Source organism: Carassius carassius, chromosome 15 (assembly GCF_963082965.1).
Source record: "Carassius carassius chromosome 15, fCarCar2.1, whole genome shotgun sequence".
Classification (NCBI taxonomy): domain Eukaryota; kingdom Metazoa; phylum Chordata; class Actinopteri; order Cypriniformes; family Cyprinidae; genus Carassius; species Carassius carassius.
The window spans coordinates 21,718,602-21,739,540 of NC_081769.1; the positions used below are offsets into that span (position 1 = coordinate 21,718,602).

General features: G+C 39.1%; 1 protein-coding gene across 2 annotated transcripts in view; it reads left to right on the forward strand.

Annotated features, from left to right (window-relative positions):
* LOC132158537 (atrial natriuretic peptide receptor 1-like) overlaps positions 1–19,351 on the forward strand; it is a 58,964-nt gene extending 39,613 nt beyond the window's left edge. For both annotated transcript variants that reach the window (XM_059567979.1, XM_059567978.1), the window contains exons 6-22: positions 1,302–1,396; positions 5,819–5,954; positions 6,034–6,118; positions 6,226–6,346; positions 6,432–6,506; positions 7,437–7,514; positions 7,856–7,960; positions 11,557–11,628; positions 11,761–11,920; positions 12,067–12,222; positions 15,084–15,252; positions 15,493–15,639; positions 15,739–15,862; positions 15,947–16,015; positions 16,910–17,084; positions 17,317–17,415; positions 18,492–19,351. In XM_059567979.1, the coding sequence (XP_059423962.1) occupies positions 1,302–1,396; positions 5,819–5,954; positions 6,034–6,118; positions 6,226–6,346; positions 6,432–6,506; positions 7,437–7,514; positions 7,856–7,960; positions 11,557–11,628; positions 11,761–11,920; positions 12,067–12,222; positions 15,084–15,252; positions 15,493–15,639; positions 15,739–15,862; positions 15,947–16,015; positions 16,910–17,084; positions 17,317–17,415; positions 18,492–18,640 (2,015 nt within the window). In that variant the 3' untranslated portion in view covers positions 18,641–19,351. The remainder of the gene's footprint in view (positions 1–1,301; positions 1,397–5,818; positions 5,955–6,033; positions 6,119–6,225; positions 6,347–6,431; positions 6,507–7,436; positions 7,515–7,855; positions 7,961–11,556; positions 11,629–11,760; positions 11,921–12,066; positions 12,223–15,083; positions 15,253–15,492; positions 15,640–15,738; positions 15,863–15,946; positions 16,016–16,909; positions 17,085–17,316; positions 17,416–18,491) is intronic.
* Positions 19,352–20,939: the final 1,588 nt, after the last annotated feature.

A 20,939-nucleotide genomic window follows, 5' to 3' on the forward strand; every position in this document is an offset into this window, starting at 1 on the left:
AATGAGTCTTGTTTTCCTGCTTTCAGCATCAGTCTGCCATTTACATATTCATTCCGGTATGCTGTACTCAAGTAGTTTCCTGTACTTCCTGCAGAGATAGAAATAACACTACAATAAATGACCTGTCTTCAATTCAAATGACTCAAACTAACATTACACTTACACTCATTACATTTTTTGATTACATGGTGCAAACACATATTATCATATATGTGTCTGTGTGTAATGTAAAATGTATGAGCTGAATTTAATATCCTCCAAAATAGTCTCTGAGAGAATGTTGGCTGGAGATGTTAAGTGTCAGTTCAGAGATATTTTCCTTTATCCTCCAAAGGGAAATAAGTGCCAAAACATTCACAATCTGAATACAATTTGCACAAGATGGGCAGTCATGGTCCACTAACAGTCTGTGTGTGTCCATTTCTTTTATAACTCATGCAGGCTTATTAAAGCTATCCTTATCATCAGCCGATGTAACGACATCTCTCTCTTCCTTTCTCCCTCTCCCTCCAATGGCTTTGACATTTCCAGTCTGATAAAGTTTAAGCTTTTCATATCAGTCTAAATGTCACTGTGTGTTTCCTCTGAGCTGGACCCGGCCTCTATCTGTAGCCCATTTAAAGAGGTGAGTGGCCTCCACAGGAAATTACAGCCCGCACCTGACCCTCATTGGCAGATGGGCACAACCGGAAGCTTTTCAAGAGACTCAATCAGATTTGATTGAACACTTGTATACGCATTCACTGTGTGTGAACTGATTTACTATGTGTGATTATAATCACTTTGATTACTCATAATTTGACAAAGCGGTTGGTATGGGATGTTATTTGTCTTGGTAGAATTATTGCTCACTTACTGGGATAATCCAACCAATGTCATTCTTATGTCATTCTAAAATCTGTATATCTTCTTTTTTTTAATATGATGACAACTTTTTCTCTTTTGGGGTGAATTACATATTGTATTGTACATATTGTAATGCTTTGCTGGAGAGTTTCTAAAGCTACCCTAAGTAAATAACAGTTGGTACAAAATTCAGATGCTAGAATTCTGACTAGGACCAGAGCAAGGGAGCACATCACACCTATCTTGGAAAATTGCACTGGCTTCCTGTTCGTTTTCGTATTGATTTTAAAATTCTCATGGGGCTCCTGCTTTATGTGGTTGAACTATATATTCAGATTTAAATGATGGAGTATGTCAAAGTTTACTTTTTTATTTTTTATTTTATTTTAGTGCTTCTGATGTGGATTTGTTACAATGAGCTCTATAACACACTTGTTGCCACTTGGCTTTCCCAGGTGTCACCGGTCTGGTGCAGATTGATGAGAATGGCGACAGAGAGACTGATTTTGCCCTGTGGGACATGACTGACATGAACAGTGGCAACTTTCAGGTCAGTAATCATATATTTTGTCTCACACAGTTTGGTCATTTTGTCATTGGTATTCTTAAATGAACCTAACTTTGACAATGATGCTTCTGTTGTTAGTCATAGGCAGATGAAATGCAATCTCATTTTTCTTGCAGCCGTTATGTGTGTGTGTAATCCAAACAGTTTTGCCTTTGTTACAGGCTAATTAATTAAAATTTTACACCTGAATCTCAAAACCAAATGGCAGAATGGAGGCATAAATTTAAAACCAAAGTCCCCCTACACAAACCTTCCTTTCTGAAAGACTTTTGATTGGTAATTGGGAGGCCAGGCTGTAGGAAGGGTAATTATAGGATACATATTCAGTCAGGGGAATGCTTTTTGTGTGGGAGCGAGTACAGGATAGATGATGAATAGATATTAAAGATTTCAGCTGCTCTCTGAATGAAGCTTGTCCCTGTAATTTCACTTAAATACTTGCCTTTTTCAGTTTAAAATTTTTGATTGATGTTGCTGGCATTATCAAGCTATTTGTTCACTTTGCTTTGGCTTTATGTGAGTTTAAAGAAATCGCTTGATGAGCAGATTTTATTTGTACTGTGTTGACTTCAAGGGGTTCAGTTAGCCCCATTTGGTAGATGCCATAACTGCAACATCTGGACACACACACACACACACACACACACACACAAAATCTTTCACTATTGACAGGCATTGAAAATTAGCCATATATTCTGTTGGAATAATTTTTTTCAAATGCATTACAAATTTTGTTTGTGTGTGTGTGTGCGTACATATATATATATATATATAACCTTATCAAGTGTGTGTTGTGATCGGAACCCAGAGAAACACAGGAGTCGAGAGCAGGGGTCAAACAAGCAGGGGTCAAAACCAGAAATCAATCCAAAACAAACAACAGAAATAGGAATAGGAATGGCAATAGGAACTGGAACAGGAAACTCGGAAGACGAGGAAACTCGGAAGGCGAGGAAACTGGGTGATGTAATGAAAGGACTCCATGAAGACAAACAGAAAAAGACCAGTTAATATAGGCAGGGTAATGACTATCAAGTGAAGACACCTGAGTGCAATTAACAGGAGTGCAATTACTGTGATGAAGGGACAAGGCTTTGTGGGAATTGTAGTGCCTACGGTGAGGTGCCTATGGGGAAGTGAGACCACTAGTGGAGACTCAGGGAAACAGAGACCAGACAGCGTGACATTACCCCCTCCTCCATGGAGCTGCTACCAGATGCTCCACCCGAACACCAGAAGAGACCAAGGAACACAGCGACCAGAAGGGAGGTGGAGCGGCGGAGGACCAGGCGGAGGGACGGAGGACCAGGTAAAATGGGGAAACAGAGACAGTGCCCAAAAAAAAAAAAAAACAAGGAGCCCAGGAGGGAGGTGGACCAGCGGAGGATCAGGGGGAGGGACGGAGGGCCAGGTCCATAGAGGGAAACAGAGAGAACAAAAACAAGGAGCCCAGGAGGGAGGTGGACTGGCGGAGGATCAGGGGGAGGGACGGAGGGCCAGGTCCATAGATGGAAACAGAGAGAAGAAGAGCAAAAAACAAAAACAAAACAACAACAAAACACAAGTCCAGGAAGGACATAACGTTCAGTCCCCAGGGCCAAACCGACAGGGCAGGAATCCAGAGAGGAGCAAGGTGGAATTGGAGCCATGCGGTCGAGACAGAAGCCCACTAGGGCGGCGCAGAAGACCACCGCATCCGTGCGGTCGAGACAAAAGCCCACCAGGGCGGCGCAGAAGACCACCACATCCGTGCGGTCGAGACAGAAGCCCACCAGGGCAGCGCAGAAGACCACCACATCCGTGCGGTCGAGACCGAAGCCCACCCGGGCGGCGCAGAAGACCACCACATCCGTGCGGTCGAGACAGAAGCCCACCAGGGCGGCGCAGAAGACCACCACATCCATGCGGTTGAGACAGACACCCACCAGAGCAGCGCAGGAGACCACCACATTCGTGCGGTCGAGACTGAAGCCCACCAGTGCGGCGCAGAAGACCACCACATCCGTGCGGTCGAGACAGAAGCCCACCAGGGTGCCGCAGAAGACCATCACATCCATGCGGACGAGACAGAAGCCCACCAGGGCGGCACAGAAGACCACCACATCCGTGCGGTCAGAACAGAAGCCCAACAGGGCGGTGCAGAAATCCACCATATCCATGCGGTCGAGGCAGAGGGCCACCCGGGCGGCGCAGAAGACCACCACAGTGGGATCGATGACACAGGAGAGCAAGTCTGGTTAGGCAAGTCTGAAACAAAGAACATGAACAAGTTAAGGGTGGCCTCCGTGGCCACGACAGGATCAATTGAGCGCTCAAAGAGTTCGGCTGAGACGTGACGAGGCTCTGGAAGTTCCGCAGAGACGAGGAGAGGATCTGGTAGTTCAGCCTAGACGTGGAGAGGCCCTAGTAGTTCAGCAGAGACATGGAGAGACCTTGGTAGTTCAACAGAGACGTGGAGAGGCTCTAGTAGTTCAGCAGAGGCGTGGAGAAGCTCTGGTAGTTCAGCAGAGGTGTGGAGAGACTCTGGTAATTCTGTGGTTGTTTGACTGGATTCAGGAAGATCAATGATGACTTGACTCTGCTCATGAAGATCATTGGTGACTTGCATTTGTTCATGAAGATCAATGGTGACTTGACCTTGCCCATGAAGAACACTGGTGACTGGACTTTGCCCATGAAGATCATTGGTGACTTGCCCTTGCCCATGAAGATCAATGGTGACTTGACTTTGCCCATGAAGATCACTGGTGACTAGACTTGACTCTGGAGTGTCAATGGCGACTTTCCCTGACTCCGGAGTGTCAACGGTGACTTGCCCTGACTCTGGAGTGTCAACGGTGACTTCCCCTGACTCTGGAGTGTCAACGGTGGACTTGCCCTGACTCTGGAGTGTCAACGGTGACCTTACCCGACTCTGGAGGGTCAACTGTGGCTGTCATCTTGTGCAGAGGTGCTGGACAAGCAACCATCTTGTGCCATGACTCTGGACCGGCGGCCATCTTGGGCAGTGGCGCTGGGCCGGCGGCCATTTTGGGCAGTGGCACTGGGCCGGCGGCCACCTTGGGCAGTGGCGCTGGGCCGGCGGCCATCTTGGGCAAAGGCGCTGGGCTGGCGACCACCTTGTGCTGTGGCGCTGGGCCGGCGGCCATCTTGCACCGTGGCGCTGGGCTGGCGACCATACTGTGCAGTGGTGCTGGGTCATCCAGCCCGGTGTTGAAAGTGTCCTTTAGGGCCGCATCATTATATCCCATACCATCCGCTAGGGTCCAGAACATTTGTGCCATAGCACCCACCTCAATCCCCTCTTGGCGGAGGGTGGTTAATCTTAAGAATTTCGCCCTCCGCTCCACCATACTGGCTGGGGAGCGGGAATGAAGTCCCACACCGCTGGATCTCGACATGGATGGAGTCCTTCTGTTGCGATCGGAACCCAGAGAAATACAGGAGACGAGAGATCCAACCGCACTGTGGTATTTAATGGGTAATCCAAACCAGAAATCAAACAAGCAGGGGTCAAAACCAGAAATCAAGCCAAAACAAACAACAGAAATAGGAACAGGAACGGGAATAGGAACTGTAACAGGAAACTCGGAAGACGAGGAAACTCGGAAGGCGAGGAGACTGGGAGATGGAATGAAAGGACTCCATGAAGACAAACAGAAAAAGACCGGTTAATATAGGCAGGATAATGACTATCAAGTGAAGACACCTGAGTGCAATTAACAGGAGTGCAATTACTGTGATGAAGGGACAAGGCTTTGTGGGAATTGTAGTGCCTACGGTGAGGTGCCTATGGGGAAGTGAGACCACTAGTGGAGACTCAGGGAAACAGAGACCAGACAGCGTGACAGTGTGTCATAGCTCAAGATAGTCGCCAACAATGGACTTTTTTGTGTGTATAGCCAAGCAACTGCCATTGGGATTTTCAGTACATATATTTTGTCAACATTTAGCTGTATTTTTGCAAGTATCAAATCCGCTTATTTTATTGTATCTTAAAATGTAATTAATTCTTATGGCAAAGCAGATTTTTCAGCAACCATTGCTTTGTCACAAGAAACATTTCTTCTTTTTTGCAACATTATATATTTCTTTATTGTCATATTTGATCAATTTAATGCATTCTTGCTGAATAAAATGAATTTCTTTCAAAAAAGGAAAAGAACATTACAGACCCTAATCTTTTGCATGGTACAATAAATAACCTTCAAACTAATAGACATGAACTAAAAACCACAATTTTAATTTAATTTTCGGTCTTAAAGGTATTGCAACAAGTCTAGCATGTTTGTGTAACATGTCTGGTGTTTCTTTCCATTTACAATTAGAATGTAATTTATTATAGAAATTAAATTATATTTATTCATTGTGTTTGTTCTCTTTTTGCGTACATGTGTGCTGCAGATCGTTGCAGTGTATAATGGCACACAGAAGCAGATGAAGATTCTTCCTGGGATGGCTATCCAGTGGCCAGGTGGCAACATTCCCAGGGATGTGCCCCTCTGCGGCTTTAAGAACGACAACCCTGCCTGTCATGCACGTGGGTATCATACACTAGTTTTGCAGTCCGACTGCTTACCTGCATCTCAATATCCTTCACTTTCCCTCTTAACATTTAGGAACCATTGCAATGCACCAGATGATTTCCATTGTGCTTTTCCTCATCCTCGTCATCATCTTCACTGTGACTGTGTTTATATACAGGTGAGAGCTAGCTAGATGATTCTGATACCTGACCATTTATTTATAAATGTGTATTTGTTCTGCAATTATGGCTGCATTTCAAACACTCACTGTGTGTACACAAACAGAAAGCTGAAGCTGGAGAAGGAGTTGGTCGCTCAGTTATGGAGAATTGCTTGGGAGGACATTCAGATGAGCAATCTGGAAAAGGCCATGAGGAGCACCGGGAGCAAACTCACACTTTCTCTAGTAAAACACAGAAACTGTCTTCTCCAGCTCTTTAATTTTTTTAATTATCATCACAGAGTCATTTGATTTCTCTCAATCTCTACAGAGAGGTTCAAACTATGGATCACTGCTGACAGCTGATGGTAATTTCCAGATGTTTGCCAAGACTGGCTACTTTAAGGTATCATTCTGACAAGCTCTGGTTTAAATGTTCACATGGTAACATTTTTTATAAGGTTCAAATTGGTAACATATTTGGTAGAACAGTGAACAACATTATTTACAGCATTTATTAAAAAAAAATTATAGATTATGATCATGTTAAATGTATGGTCATTGCAAGTTCATGTTTGTTCATTGTATACTCAATAATACATTCAGTTTTCATTCAAGATGAAATGTTAAAAGTGTATTAGTATAAGTAGTAATTATAGATTATAGATTAAATGCCTTAGCAGTATTTTTCTTTGTTAGTTTCTTAGTACCTAATGCATTAACTAACAATAAAAACTAACCTTAAAGTGACGTGACATTCAGCCAAGTATGGTAACCCATACTCGGAATTCGTGCTCTGCTTTTAACCCATCCAAAGTGCACATACACAGCAGTGAACACACACACACACTGTGAACACACCCGGAGCAGTGGGCAGCCATTTATGCTGCAGTGCCCGGGGAGCAGTTGGGGGTTCGATGCCTTGCTCAAGGGCACCTAAGTCATGGTATTGAGGGTGGAGAGAGCACTGTACATGCACTCCCCCCACCTAAAATTCCTGCCGGCCCGAGACTCAAACTCCCAACTCTTCGATTGCGAGTCCAACTCTCTAACCACTAGGGCACGACTTCCCGAAAAGTCATTATTGTAAAGTGTTACCATTTATATGCATGTAATAACTTCAAATTGCAAATCTCTTTGCAAACATTGTGTGTGTGGTACAGGTATACTAACTTATATAAAAAGTTTTGTGTGAGGGGTAGTTTAAGGGATATTGGTAGGGTAAGGGGATATAAAATACAGTTTGTACAGTATAAAAACCATTATGTCTATGGAATGTCCCCATAAAACATGGAAACCTAACGTGTGTATATGTTTGTGCTTGCTTCTTCGCCAGGGAAACATTGTGGCCATTAAATACATCAACAGAAAGCGCATGGAGTTAACGAGGAAAGTGTTGTTTGAACTGAAGCATGTGAGTGTGTCAGGCTATTTTGTTGTTCTTTTAAATAATTGTTCTGCAAATCCAATTATAATCATTACAATAGATTCACAAACAACTGACTACACTTAAAATATTTTTAGAAGTTTAAAATAAAATAGAAAATGTTATTTCAGTCTTTCTACTTAAAACATTTCAAGTTTAATTCAGTGTTACTTGCAATTAATTAATTGTGAAATTTACTAGCAATTTCTGAGTAAAAAGAACTGTTTCTACACCAGTTTATATTCAGTATAACTGTAGTGTTTTGTTTTCAAGTATTTGTAAGGATATACCGTGAATAAAAAAAATAACAGTGTGTGTTTGTTTTCTAGATGAGAGATGTGCAGAATGAGCATTTGACCCGTTTTATCGGCGCCTGCATCGATCCACCCAACATATGCATCGTCACAGAATACTGCCCTCGAGGCAGCCTGCAGGTACAGACGCTCGTTATTCATAATGTTTCCTCTCCTCCTAAACATAACTGTTATTCTAAAACTGTCCTTTTGATAACATGCTGAGCCACACTCATGCACCAATATGAAAATGTACCTAGTAGCTGTGGAAGACCTCAGGTTGGCGAAAATCCAAATGAAACAATGTGGAAATGCCCTTAATGCGGAATTACCAGCCTAAGAGTGTGGTCACATTAGTGAAATTTCACAGTCATAAAAGGTACATTATCGGTTGTCTGTTGTGCTGTGATGTATGATTTACAGCTCACACAGAATTGACTGTCAAACCAAATAATCTACTGTTGGTCAACTTTAACCTTCTGCGAAATCTGCATGGGGAAATCTTTCACCCTTATATGTAATTTCCAATCATGAGGATTCCTTTTAAGGGGAGACACTGCAGGCATAAACACATTTTTTTTTTTTCATGCACCTGTCAGTTTTGATATTTTGGGCTTTTTGATTTTTCTAGGGCTGCTCTCGACTAAGGAAATTTCAGGTCGACTAGTAGTCGTTCATTTGAAGCATTAGTCGACTAATCATTATAATGAGCCTTTAATTGCCTACATAGCCTAATAAGCGTTCAAGCTCACGCATAAAGCTTGCCACAACACACCGCATAATTATAAATTATGAATGTGTCAGGGAAAAGCAGTAAGGAGACTGCATTAACTTTTGAGAAATTTGATAAAATTAGAGCTTTCTTTGTTTTCGGTTTAAGAGATGAAGTCTGCGACACTCATCATCTCCGCAGTAGTGATGTACCTTTATGCATGTTTCATATGGATTACATAATCTGAGAATATTGTTTTCCATTTGAATTGGTTAATTTATAAGAAGATATTTTACTCCATATAGATATATTTTTAATGTCTGTAAGGCAAAGATATGCACAGAGTTCACAGAGACCGAGACGGCAGAAAGCGCATCTGTTTGCTATTGTTATTTTACAAATGCACATTTTGTTGTTATTGTGAGTGCACACAAATAAATGTAGAGTCTTTACAGATTTGAAAGATGTATTTCTCTTTATTATTTTAAGAGCAAGTGAGCGCACCGGAGCCTCTATCTGTCCTGCAGTGAGCGCTGTTCAGTTTCACACTCTGCAGACACATTAATAGCGCACACATTTCTCTATAACATTAGATTGAACGGTCATGTAAAGTTTCTTATACTTGCATATATCAGATGATAAGCCATGTTTAAGGTCGATGAATGATAGGCAAGCATTTGGAGGTCATGCTGGATGTACTGTATTACCATAGACCAGCTGTTAACGTTCTGTCCATCACAGACTGCGTGACTTCGCCTGGGGAGGAATTTTTTTTCTTCTTTTTTTTTCTGCGACTAATAAAATCTTGGTCGACCAAGCCTCTTCTAGTCAACTCACGATTACTTGACTATTAAGGGGCAGCCTTATGTTTTTCATAAAGTGTTTTTTTTTCAGACTAGTGGAAAGAAAGCATCCAAAAGACATCGTTAAGAGCTTTTTTATAGCAATTTATCTGTTTGTGCCAACAGATTTCAATGTCAATACATACAGTCTTGGCCAAAAGTTTTGAGAATTACATAAATATTAGTTTTCAAAAAGTTTGCTGCTAAACTGCTTTTAGATCTTTGTTTCAGTTGTTTCTGTGATGTACTGAAATATAATTACAAGCACTTCATACGTTTCAAAGGCTTTTATCGACAATTACATGAGATTTATGCAAAGAGTCAGTATTTGCAGTGTTGGCCCTTCTTTTTCAGGACCTCTGCAATTCGACTAGGCATGCTCTCAATCAACTTCTGGGCCAAATCCTGACTGATAGCAACCCATTCTTTCATAATCACTTCTTGGAGTTTGTCAGAATTAGTGGGTTTTTGTTTGTCCACCCGCCTCTTGAGGATTGACCACAAATTCTCAATGGGATTAAGATCTGGGGAGTTTCCAGGCCATGGACCCAAAATTTCGACATTCTGGTCCCCGAGCCACTTAGTTATCACTTTTGCCTTATGGCACGGTGCTCCATCGTGCTGGAAAATGCATTGTTCTTCACCAAACTGTTGTGGATTGTTGGAAGAAGTTGCTGTTGGAGGGTGTTTTGGTACCATTCTTTATTCATGGCTGTGTTTTTGGGCAGAATTGTGAGTGAGCCCACTCCCTTGGATGAGAAGCAACCCCACACATGAATGGTGTCAGGATGCTTTACTGTTGGCATGACACAGGACTGATGGTAGCGCTCACCTTTTCTTCTCCGGACAAGCCTTTTTCCAGATGCCCCAAACAATCGTAAAGGGGCTTCATCGGAGAATATGACTTTGCCCCAGTCCTCAGCAGTCCATTCACTATACTTTCTGCAGAAAATCAATCTGTCCCTGATGTTTTTTTGTAGAGAAGTGGCTTCTTTGCTGCCCTTCTTGACACCAGGCCATCTTCCAAAAGTCTTCGCCTCACTGTGCGTGCAGATGCGCTCACACCTGCCTGCTGCCATTCCTGAGCAAGCTCTGCACTGGTGGCACTCCGATCCCGCAGCTGAATCCTCTTTAGGAGACGATCCTGGCGCTTGCTGGACTTTCTTGGACGCCCTGAAGCCTTCTTTACAAGAATTGAACCTCTTTACTTGAAGTTCTTGATGATCCAATAAATTGTTGATTTAGGTGCAATCTTAGTAGCCACAATATCCTTGCCTGTGAAGCCATTTTTATGCAACGCAATGATGGCTGCACGCGTTTCTTTGCAGGTCACCATGGTTAACAATGGAAGAACAATGATTTCAAGCATCACCCTCCTTTTTAACATGTCAAGTCTGCCATTCTAACCCAATCAGCCTGACATAATGATCTCCAGCCTTGTGCTCGTCAACATTCTCAACTGAGTTAACAAGACGATTACTAAAATGATCTCAGCAGGTCCTTTAATGACAGCAATGAAATGCAGTGGAAAGGTTTTTTTGGGATTAAGTGAATTTTCATGGCAAAGAAGGACTATGCAATTCATCTGATCACTCTTCATAACATTCTGGAGTATATGCAAATTTCTATTATAAAAACTTAAGCAGCAACTTTTCCAATTTCCAATATTTATGTAATTCTCAAAACATTTGGCCACGACTGTATTTTTAAAGGCTGTTTTCTCAAAATGATTTTTTTCTTCTACAAATAGTCATAAATCTCTACTTCAGTAGCTCTTACACAAACCAACCTTTTACATTTTTATTCCTGACTATATCCTGAATGTTTTTACATAGGGATTTGTTCATAAATAATTTGCTTGATCATATACAACATTTTATTCCCCCCCAAAATTGTGAAAATATATAGTTTTCTCTCTGTTCTAAGTATTTTCTAAATTATGGAGTGTCAAAAAAAAAAATTTAAAAAGAATATTGAAACTGACTTCATTCAGTGTTCAGATTTTTTAACTAGAAATGTATGCAAATTAGCACATATTAAGTTCTATAATATAAGTTCTCTCAAGCACTTTATTTTAATATTTTGATATCTAATTCAGTTGTACATTTGTAAGTCTAAATACTTGTTTGGCTGTATATGTATGTATATGCACTTATCTCAGATTTTTCTGCACCTGTCTACAGGACATTTTGGAGAATGAAAGCATCACATTAGACTGGATGTTCAAATATTCACTAGTCAGTGACATAGTAAAGGTAGAGGCCCCTCTATACTTTCAACGTGCATTTGTTCTCCATGATAACTTGCCAAATGTGAATTTTTCTGATTGTGCTCTTTCTCTGTCCTCTTGCTTTCTTTTATTCTTTCATATCTTTCTCTTCCTTCAGGGCATGGCTTTCCTTCACAACAGTGTGATTGTATCCCATGGTAACCTGAAATCATCCAACTGTGTGGTTGACAATCGTTTTGTGCTAAAAATCACTGACTATGGGCTGTCCAGCATCAGGACAGAGTCAGACACAGAGGACGCCCACTCTTATTTTGCACGTCAGTCATGTGACCTTTCCGCTTTGTCATTTCGTGTCCATTTTACTCAAGTGGCCACGATTTCCACAACACATACATGCAAACCTCAGTCTCAGATTCTGTTGTTCACTGTCAGTCACTGTCTGTATCTGTGTGCATCTGCATAGGTAAGCTGTGGATGGCTCCAGAGCTGTTGAGAATGGAGTGCTTTCCTTCAGGAGGCACACAGAAGGGCGACATCTACAGTTTTGGCATTATCCTTCAAGAAGTGGCTCTGCGGAGAGGAGTCTTTTACCTGGAGGGAAACTCGCTTAGCCCCAAAGGTCAGAGATCCAATCTTACCAATACACGTTATGCATTACATGTTTAGCCTACATCTGCCCATCTCCAGCTTGTTTTGACCCTTTATCCTAAACCTTAAACATTTACACACCCTCGCATTGCTTAAAACCTGTATGACTTTCAGTAAACCAAATATCGACCCGGGTTCGAATCTGCCTTATGGCAAACCTTTTTTTAGAAAAGCATTATAAATCAATAAGTTATTATTGCATATTGTTTTATAATGTATTATGGTGCTGACGTGAAGATAAATGCAATGATTTGCATTAAGTAATTAGCAGAATAGCATGCTATTTTAACATAGTATGAATAGAATTTAGCTATTTGCACTTAGTGTAAATAGCATATCATAAAAGAATACTGCTATTTTCACTTAGTGCAAATATCGCGCTAACCTTCACGTGAAAATTCAAATAATTAATTATTTTTACTTCTTTGTGAGAACTGGGATCTGAAATCCTTCATTGTCTGAAACAGTTTGATGAGGATGCAAAACTAGTTTTTCCGCTTTTTTCCAAAATGCTTTAAATTATTGATGCACAGCTCTGCACTCAGAACACTCACGCAAATTACCCTCGAGAGCCACCGCAGGGACAGGAATCAAAGCCACTAATGAACCAGGCTCTTCAGAGAGGTCAACAAATACACAACCAGATGACAGTCAAAGCTGTCCTCACGCACATGCACATGAATATTCTCATCCTCTCTTTATCACAAACACATCAAAGATGATTCTTTAAACATATAGTTGTATGCATAAGAACACCCTGACACACTCTTAATTTGCCAGTCCACTATCCTTTTCACTCAGCTGCCAGTGAGTTTGTCTGAAGAGGAAGACACTTGACATTATCTTGTCATCCTGTCAACGTCCTCACACACATTACATCCGCTACTTATGGTTCTCTTGTTTACAGAGAACAACCCTTAGAGTATGAAGAGCTCTCATTCATACATAGATTTGATTATGTATCAAACCTTTGCATTTTGATTCCATATGATTATACAGAGTTGCTAATTGCCAAAAAATATGAAAATCACCACATACTAAAACGTCTCTGAAGTAGCATTCTTAAATGTCTCTATTGCATCTATAATTTCCATGTAAATGAAATGAAAGCAAAGCTGTATAAATCACTGCCACTTTACATCACTTACAGAGACACTAAAAGGTTCATTTGCTATTTGTCTCTCTCACACACATATATCCATCCACGCTTGTCTCTTTCACTCTTTTTCCCTCTCTAATCTAATTCATGGATTGTGATTCAGAATACAGACCAGTGAGTGATGAGTTAGTGTGTGCTTTTATATCAAGAAAAGACTTGCTACACCAACAAACACAGATCATGTGCTGTCAGCGTCCCTGGAGCTTGTGATCTCAGCACTATAATCAGAACTGACGTAGAAGAGGAGATCATATCCATCTTCACACATGCATTTGGGCACCTTGGTAATGAGATTACTGTTGGTGAAGATTACAGTTCTGGGCTGGGGTTCCAATCAGTCTGGTCAGTGTATTCCTGGTCAACCAATCAACCTGGCACACATATAAATACAAAACACAAACACAAAGAAATTGTGTAGCAGTAAAGATGTCCTGAGCTTTGAAGAGCTGTTTCTTATCAGACCAGATTGTTCGTGAAAAGCCTCAGACGGAGCTGAGAAATGGTGTTTTTACTAGACTGCTACAATCCACAGCCATTTTTTACAGGCTTTCAGAGCTGTAAGAGCCTGATGAATAGAGCCGAGAGAGATCAGGAAGAGGATGGGAAACAGAGATAAAACATTGTGGGAGTTTGTGGGAATTAGACTGATGGAAAAAACCCTGATGCAGTTGATAGCAGAGAGAAAAAAGTAAGGAAAGCACTTTGACAGGCAAAACGTCTTCAGACTGCTCATACTGTTGGAATAAAAACATGACTTTCTTTTATATATATATCCCAATATTAAAGTTGTAACTTTGTTCAATGTTCAAGTAAAACAGATTATTGAAAATAATAAAATTCAGGACTGGAAATAAGTTAAATCCATCAGTAGCTGAATGCGAGTTTTGATCAAAATGTAAAGGTTAAAAAGGTAGAAAATCAATCATGGATGAATCATTCACAATAGGATGCAATAACATGCTTTTAGGACAAGAACTTACAATGAAAAATACTTCTACAGGAATTATTAATTTAAATTAATGGTAATTTCAACATTTACCAATACATTTTTAAAATCAGAAGTTTTATGTAATTAACTGAGCTAGAATGAATGAAAAATGTGTTTTTAAAGACTAAGATTAACAAAGATTTAACTCAATTTTGACAAAAATGTCAGATAGAACCTTATAATTCCAAGGGGACGAAATGTATTGCTCATTGTTGGTTAATGCATTAACTAATGGAACTTTATTGTAAGGTGTTTCTGAAAATGGATACCATGAATTTCATGCCGATTTTAAAACCATGGCTGATAACCTGATTATAAATGGCCCAGTATTAAAATTAAGTACCATTTTATGTTGATAAATGAAAAATAAAACACTAAAAACTAAAATCACTCATTTGAATTGATACTTGAGAACATTACAGCACTACAATATGAATAATCTATAGAGAGATATTCACTAACGGTTATGTTTATCAGTGTTGTTGTTATATTTGTTTTTTAGTATTTTTAAAGATTAATTATAAATTAACGGGAGATGCTGGACAATGTTATCCAAATGTAAAAATAGGTTTTTGAGGTTGAGTAAATGATGACAGAACTTCCTTTTTCTTTTCTTTTTTTTTTTGGTGTGTTCTGTTGCTTTAAGCTCAAAATGTTTCTTTTCCTTTCTCTTCATTGTGTATAGAGATTGTGGACCGTGTAGCTCTGGGAGAATGGCCATATCTTCGGCCATCCGTGAATCCTCAGGCCCACAGTGAAGAGCTGGGTCAGCTGATGCAGCGCTGTTGGGCTGAAGAACCAACAGACAGACCAGAGTTCAACCATATTAGTGTTTTACTCCGCAAACAGAACAGGTCTGTCCCGTTCCATATAGTTTTTTGCTGTAGTAGCTCACTTGTCAGTGTAAGCCATTTAACAAACACTTTTATACATCTAATTGTTCACTTATTAGTGGTGCTTGCAATGCATCCAGTCTATTAGTGTCACCGTGCTAATGTTGTGGCCACACCCTGGAAACCATTTAGTTGAAAAAAGTATTTTTCTTATTATTATTATTTGCCTTATCCAGTTTCTTTATCTGTCCTCTTTCTCAGGGAGCACAGAAGTAATATTTTGGATAATCTCTTGTCTCGCATGGAGCAGTATGCTAATAATCTGGAAGAGCTGGTGGAGGAGAGGACTCAAGCCTATCTGGAGGAGAAACGCAAGGCAGAAGCTTTACTGTACCAGATCCTCCCTCAGTCAGTTGACTCACACAATACACATCAAATAGATGAACTATGAAATAAACATATACACATTTGGCCAGTGCTCATAATGCTTAATCTCTGTTGTGTTAGTTCAGTGGCAGAGCAGCTGAAGAGGGGTGAGACAGTGCAGGCCGAAGCTTTTGACTCAGTCACCATCTACTTCAGTGATATTGTGGGCTTCACGACTCTGTCAGCAGAGAGCACACCTATGCAGGTATCTTACACTTAAGCCTGAGAATATTTCTGATTTGTTTTACTATTTCACTCGAAAGATTTTAAGTGGATGTCTCTCCTGTAGGTCGTCACCCTCCTCAATGATCTCTACACCTGCTTTGATGACATTATAGATAATTTTGACGTTTACAAGGTATTGCCATCTCATACTTGACAGCGTATTTGCCTTAGACAGCTACAGTGTGTCTTTAGCAAACAAATAATGTTTTCACTTTATGTATTCCTAATTTTCATTTTTCTTCTTGGATTTGACCGTATTAAGAACTTTTATTTTATATTATATATAAATATAGCATATTTTTCAGAAATATACATGCATGTGTTTGTATTTATATATGCATAATGTACACAGTATACACACATATTATGTTAAAAAAAAACGTTTATTTCATATGCATATTTCATAATCGGGATTAATCATTTGACAGCACTATATATATTATATATATATATATATATATATATATATATATATATATATATATAATGCCTATTTTCTTAAGAGTATGTAACAAATTCATTATTTCTGTTTTACTATAGATCCCCAATTTACCAATACCTATTACTTCCTAATATTCCAATTAAGAGGTTTTTGTTTAATTCTTTTTGCATTAGAATTATGTGGGCCATTTTAACTTAAAGGAAAAATCCATGAGGTATTGATTTTAAAAATGGATTGCTAATGTATGCATATGCATATTTGATATGCATAATTAAAACACTTTTTTAAGGGATACAAAGAAAAAAAATTATATCGGATAATGTGTATTTTTGCCTATAGTGTATTTTCGTTTCACAAAATTTGTCATTAAATAAAAATAAGGCCTATTCACCTGTAGTACATCCCTTTGAAACATTTATTGTAATAAAAAAGAAACAAACATTTTATCAGTACATTTTTGTTTGTTTTCTTGAAATGTTTTTTTTTTGTTAATTAGTTTTCTTTTGTTAATTTTCTTGTGTAACACTTGTAGCCAACATGAATCTCCACCTTGTGCTGTGGTGGTTTTGTTTCCAATTGGATTAGGTGGAGACAATAGGCGATGCCTACATGGTGGTTTCAGGATTGCCAGTACGGAACGGGAAACTGCATGGACGTGAGATCGCACGCATGTCCCTTGCTCTATTGGAGGCCGTCAAAACATTTAAGATTCGCCACCGACCTGATGAGCAGCTGAAATTACGAATCGGCATTCATAGTGGTAAGAATGATGGCATCGAAAGATTACTTAAATAGAACTAGTCTTTAACATACTGATGGACTTTAAAGGAGCAAAAATCTGATAAGTATCCTTTGGGTTGTAATGAGCTTTGTTAATCTATCATTTCTATCCATTAACAGACATTCTGTCCATTCTCTCCCAGAATAGAGCATTTTTTTAAAATTAGCATCCATAGTTGCCACGGCATTTCTCATGTGTGTTTGTGTTTCAGGTCCTGTGTGTGCAGGTGTAGTCGGGCTGAAGATGCCTCGTTACTGTCTTTTCGGAGATACAGTCAACACATCTTCTCGTATGGAGTCAAATGGAGAACGTAAGTACTTACTGCTCCCATTCCTACCAAACCGCAATTTGTGCTCATAACCATAGCAACTGTAAAGGTCAAGAGTGCAGGTCAGTCAGTGGTTTGAGCCATGACTCCTACTAAGGGTATGAGACGAGGTGCATTCCAAATTCCAAACTTATGCACTATGCTATGACGTTTTTTTAGTATGACATAACACTGAAATTTCCAAAAAGAGAAAAAGGGGCTATCAGACTCTGAATGACAAAATAACCTTATATAATTCATACATAGTGCATACTGCAAATATAGTGTATGAGTGCGTAGTGTATAGTGTCTCATTTGGGAAGCAGCCAAGAACTGAAGAAATATTGACTATAATTTATAAATGTTGTCTTTAATTTACAAAATAAATTGGTATAGAAAAGAGAAATATATGTATATTTTTATTTTGTTCCTAAATTATTTGGCCTTTTTTTGAACGTCTGCTTCATGCTTCTTCAGATGTGATATTATCGACACCAGCTTTCCATAATGAAATTCACAATCATTCACAAAGCCCAAACAAAACAAACAAAAAATGTAGATGAAAAGATTCCATTGTAACTCAAATTTAATTATTTCCCCCAACACCTATTTCCCCGTATCAACACTGCCAGATAAATGAGAACTATCAGCGTTAGATAACACTTGATAAAAGCAAAACAAATAGTAATCGGAAAAAAAGGGTTTTAAGCATTGTTCATTTATTGCTCACAGGAGGAGATTAGCATATATGCCTGCCTTGACCATCACAATCCTGACTTAAACATTGTACTATGGCAGTTTTACTGCACACTTTGGCCCTTATGTGCATTTCCAATATTTTGACCCTGCTAGACTATTTTAGTACAGTCCTTCTTAAAATGTGTTGTTAATAATTTTTTTAATAAATACAAAAATGCTAAAATAACACTGTCTGCCAATAAGATTGCAGGTGGAAAGTACACATGTAAATCACGTTTGCTAACACACATTAGTCAAACCGGTGAAGTGAGCTGTGATAACCCAAATAATCAGAATTTATACAGTACCACTCTAATCATTCACATGCTGTTATCCTGCAGCTCTGAAAATTCATGTGTCGTCAACCACTCGAGATGTGCTGCAGGAGTTCAACTGTTTCCAGCTGGAGCTAAGAGGAGATGTGGAGATGAAGGGAAAAGGAAAGATGAGGACCTACTGGCTTCTGGGGGAAATACAGAACGGTGATTGAGACAGTGGGGAAGCAAAAAAACAGAGACACACTGACTCCAGTCAAACGCATCCACAGGGAAACCAAGCCAAGACTGTTTTGTTGGCTAAATGCACATGCACATAATTTTGTACAGCACTAGATGATGTCTGACTTGTATATATATGTACTTTAAGATGTTTCTTTTGTAAGAACACCAGCTGCAGCTGTATGGAGTGAAGGTTGAGTGTGTTTGAATATCGTCCCCTGGTGGATAAGTAGCAGCACTGCTGGCTTAAAAAATATTAGGCTAAATAAATGATTACTTCGAGGGTGTGTGAGTCAAAAGACATGTAATTATTAAAGATGATGACATAGATTTTAGCTCTTAGCTTTTAGCAAAAGAAAATCACTTGGCTTTCATAATTCAAATGTTTTGAAGACAAATATCGATCACTTATCATTTACTTTTTTGTCATTTATTTCACTTGAGTAATATTTATAGATTTTTATATTATTTTTTATTTTTTCACCCAGTCGGACTTGTGCGCACATATTCTGCATATTCTTCTTCAAGCCAACTAAGACACATTAATCTCTGGCTCTCCTGGATGTTTCTGCTGAATGAGAGGAGCTCGTTTCGAGTGACAGTTGTTGGTTTTTTATGTAAATTAAGCTTTTTTTTTTTTTTGAGTAATGCATAAATACAAAGCATAAATAATCCATAAAAATAAAACCTAACCGATTAATAAACATTTTCTTTAACTTTTTGACCAGTTTTTTTCCCCTTTACACTTGCAAAGTCTTCAGGTATGTAACATGGGAGATTAATGACACTTTTTGATTTGACATATGAAGCACATTGCCTTTTGTATTATTTTACATGCTTGTGTGTTTCTGTGTTTCTGTTCCTGCAGGAGGGTTTTGTATAATTTTACTTAAGTACGTGTAAAGGTTCTTTGCAAAGTGTTTAGAAATAATAAAACCTCTGGCAACATAGTCAGAGGAGCCAGCATGCTATTTGCTGCATAGTCTATCTCTAAATTACTCACATTAGGTCATGACTATAATGAAACACATTCATACAGACCCTGACATTAGTTTCTTACTATAATCAAGATTTGAATCCACTTAGTCATCTTTCATTTCTTACTTATCTATTCTCTGGAGAGCCTGCACAAGTACCTGCTTGACTATTAAATTACTTTCAACCACCTTGATTTACTCACAGATTTCAGATTGTCATTCCCATGAGCACAGATTTTAGAGTGCAGGTTCAGTATTACTCTGTGAGAGACTATACAAATCTGCTACTCTGTGTTTAATCTTTGCATTAGGGACACATAACATAAATATTGTTGTGTCATATCATTTGAAACACTATATAATACTCATTGCATTCATTAAGGTGTTAAAAGCACTAATGACATTTAAAGGTCATTGTTGAGGCTCAGTTATGATGAAAGGAAAGGCTTAAGTTCAATTTCTGCTCAAGGTTTCTCACTGATTACCAATGTTGTATTACATTCAACATTGCATGGTTAGTCCACACACACACACACACACACATACATACATACAGTACATATTGTAATTTAGTATTAATTTGAAAACAGGAAAAGGGAAATACCTTGGCTTTATTTTTAATAAATAATTTCTCAACATTTCTTGCTCAAACCATATTTGTTCCTTATATAATGTACAGGAGTCATGTTTTATGTACATGATCAATACTCATTTATGTACTCTGTATTTATGTATCTGTAATTCTGAATAAGTTCAATGGTGATGCATCAACCTTTTAGAAAGCATTTGACTTGTAGCATTTGTTTGCATATATAAACAAGACAATTATGACCAGACTGGACCAACAGTCTTAAAAATAAAGGCTCTGGAAAGTTTCAGATGCACAAAACGTTCTTTCTATTGGAAAAGGGTTCCTTAGATTATTGGAATGCTCTTCACATAAAAAAGGGTTATTTTAAGAACCTTTCACTGAAAGTTTGTTTATGACAGCTGCATTATTCCATTTGGAACCTTTATTTTTTTTAAACGTCAAGTTTCTTTCACATTTGTGTTATAGGCTATATATTGGAGAATGCTAAAAGTGGATGTATACAAACTTTGTATACAAAGTAAAATTACACAAGATGAACGCCAAACCTACGTGACACTTGCTGACCCTGAGGTTGAGATAGACATATGTGGTTGCTACTTAAGTTAATATCCCGTTTCTTTAGACTTTAGACCGAGACCAAGGAGCTGCCTTACGTAAACATTTTTTCCACCCTGTCTGTATGAATCCGTAAGGTCCAGTGAGATGAGAAGGTCTCGCTAGATC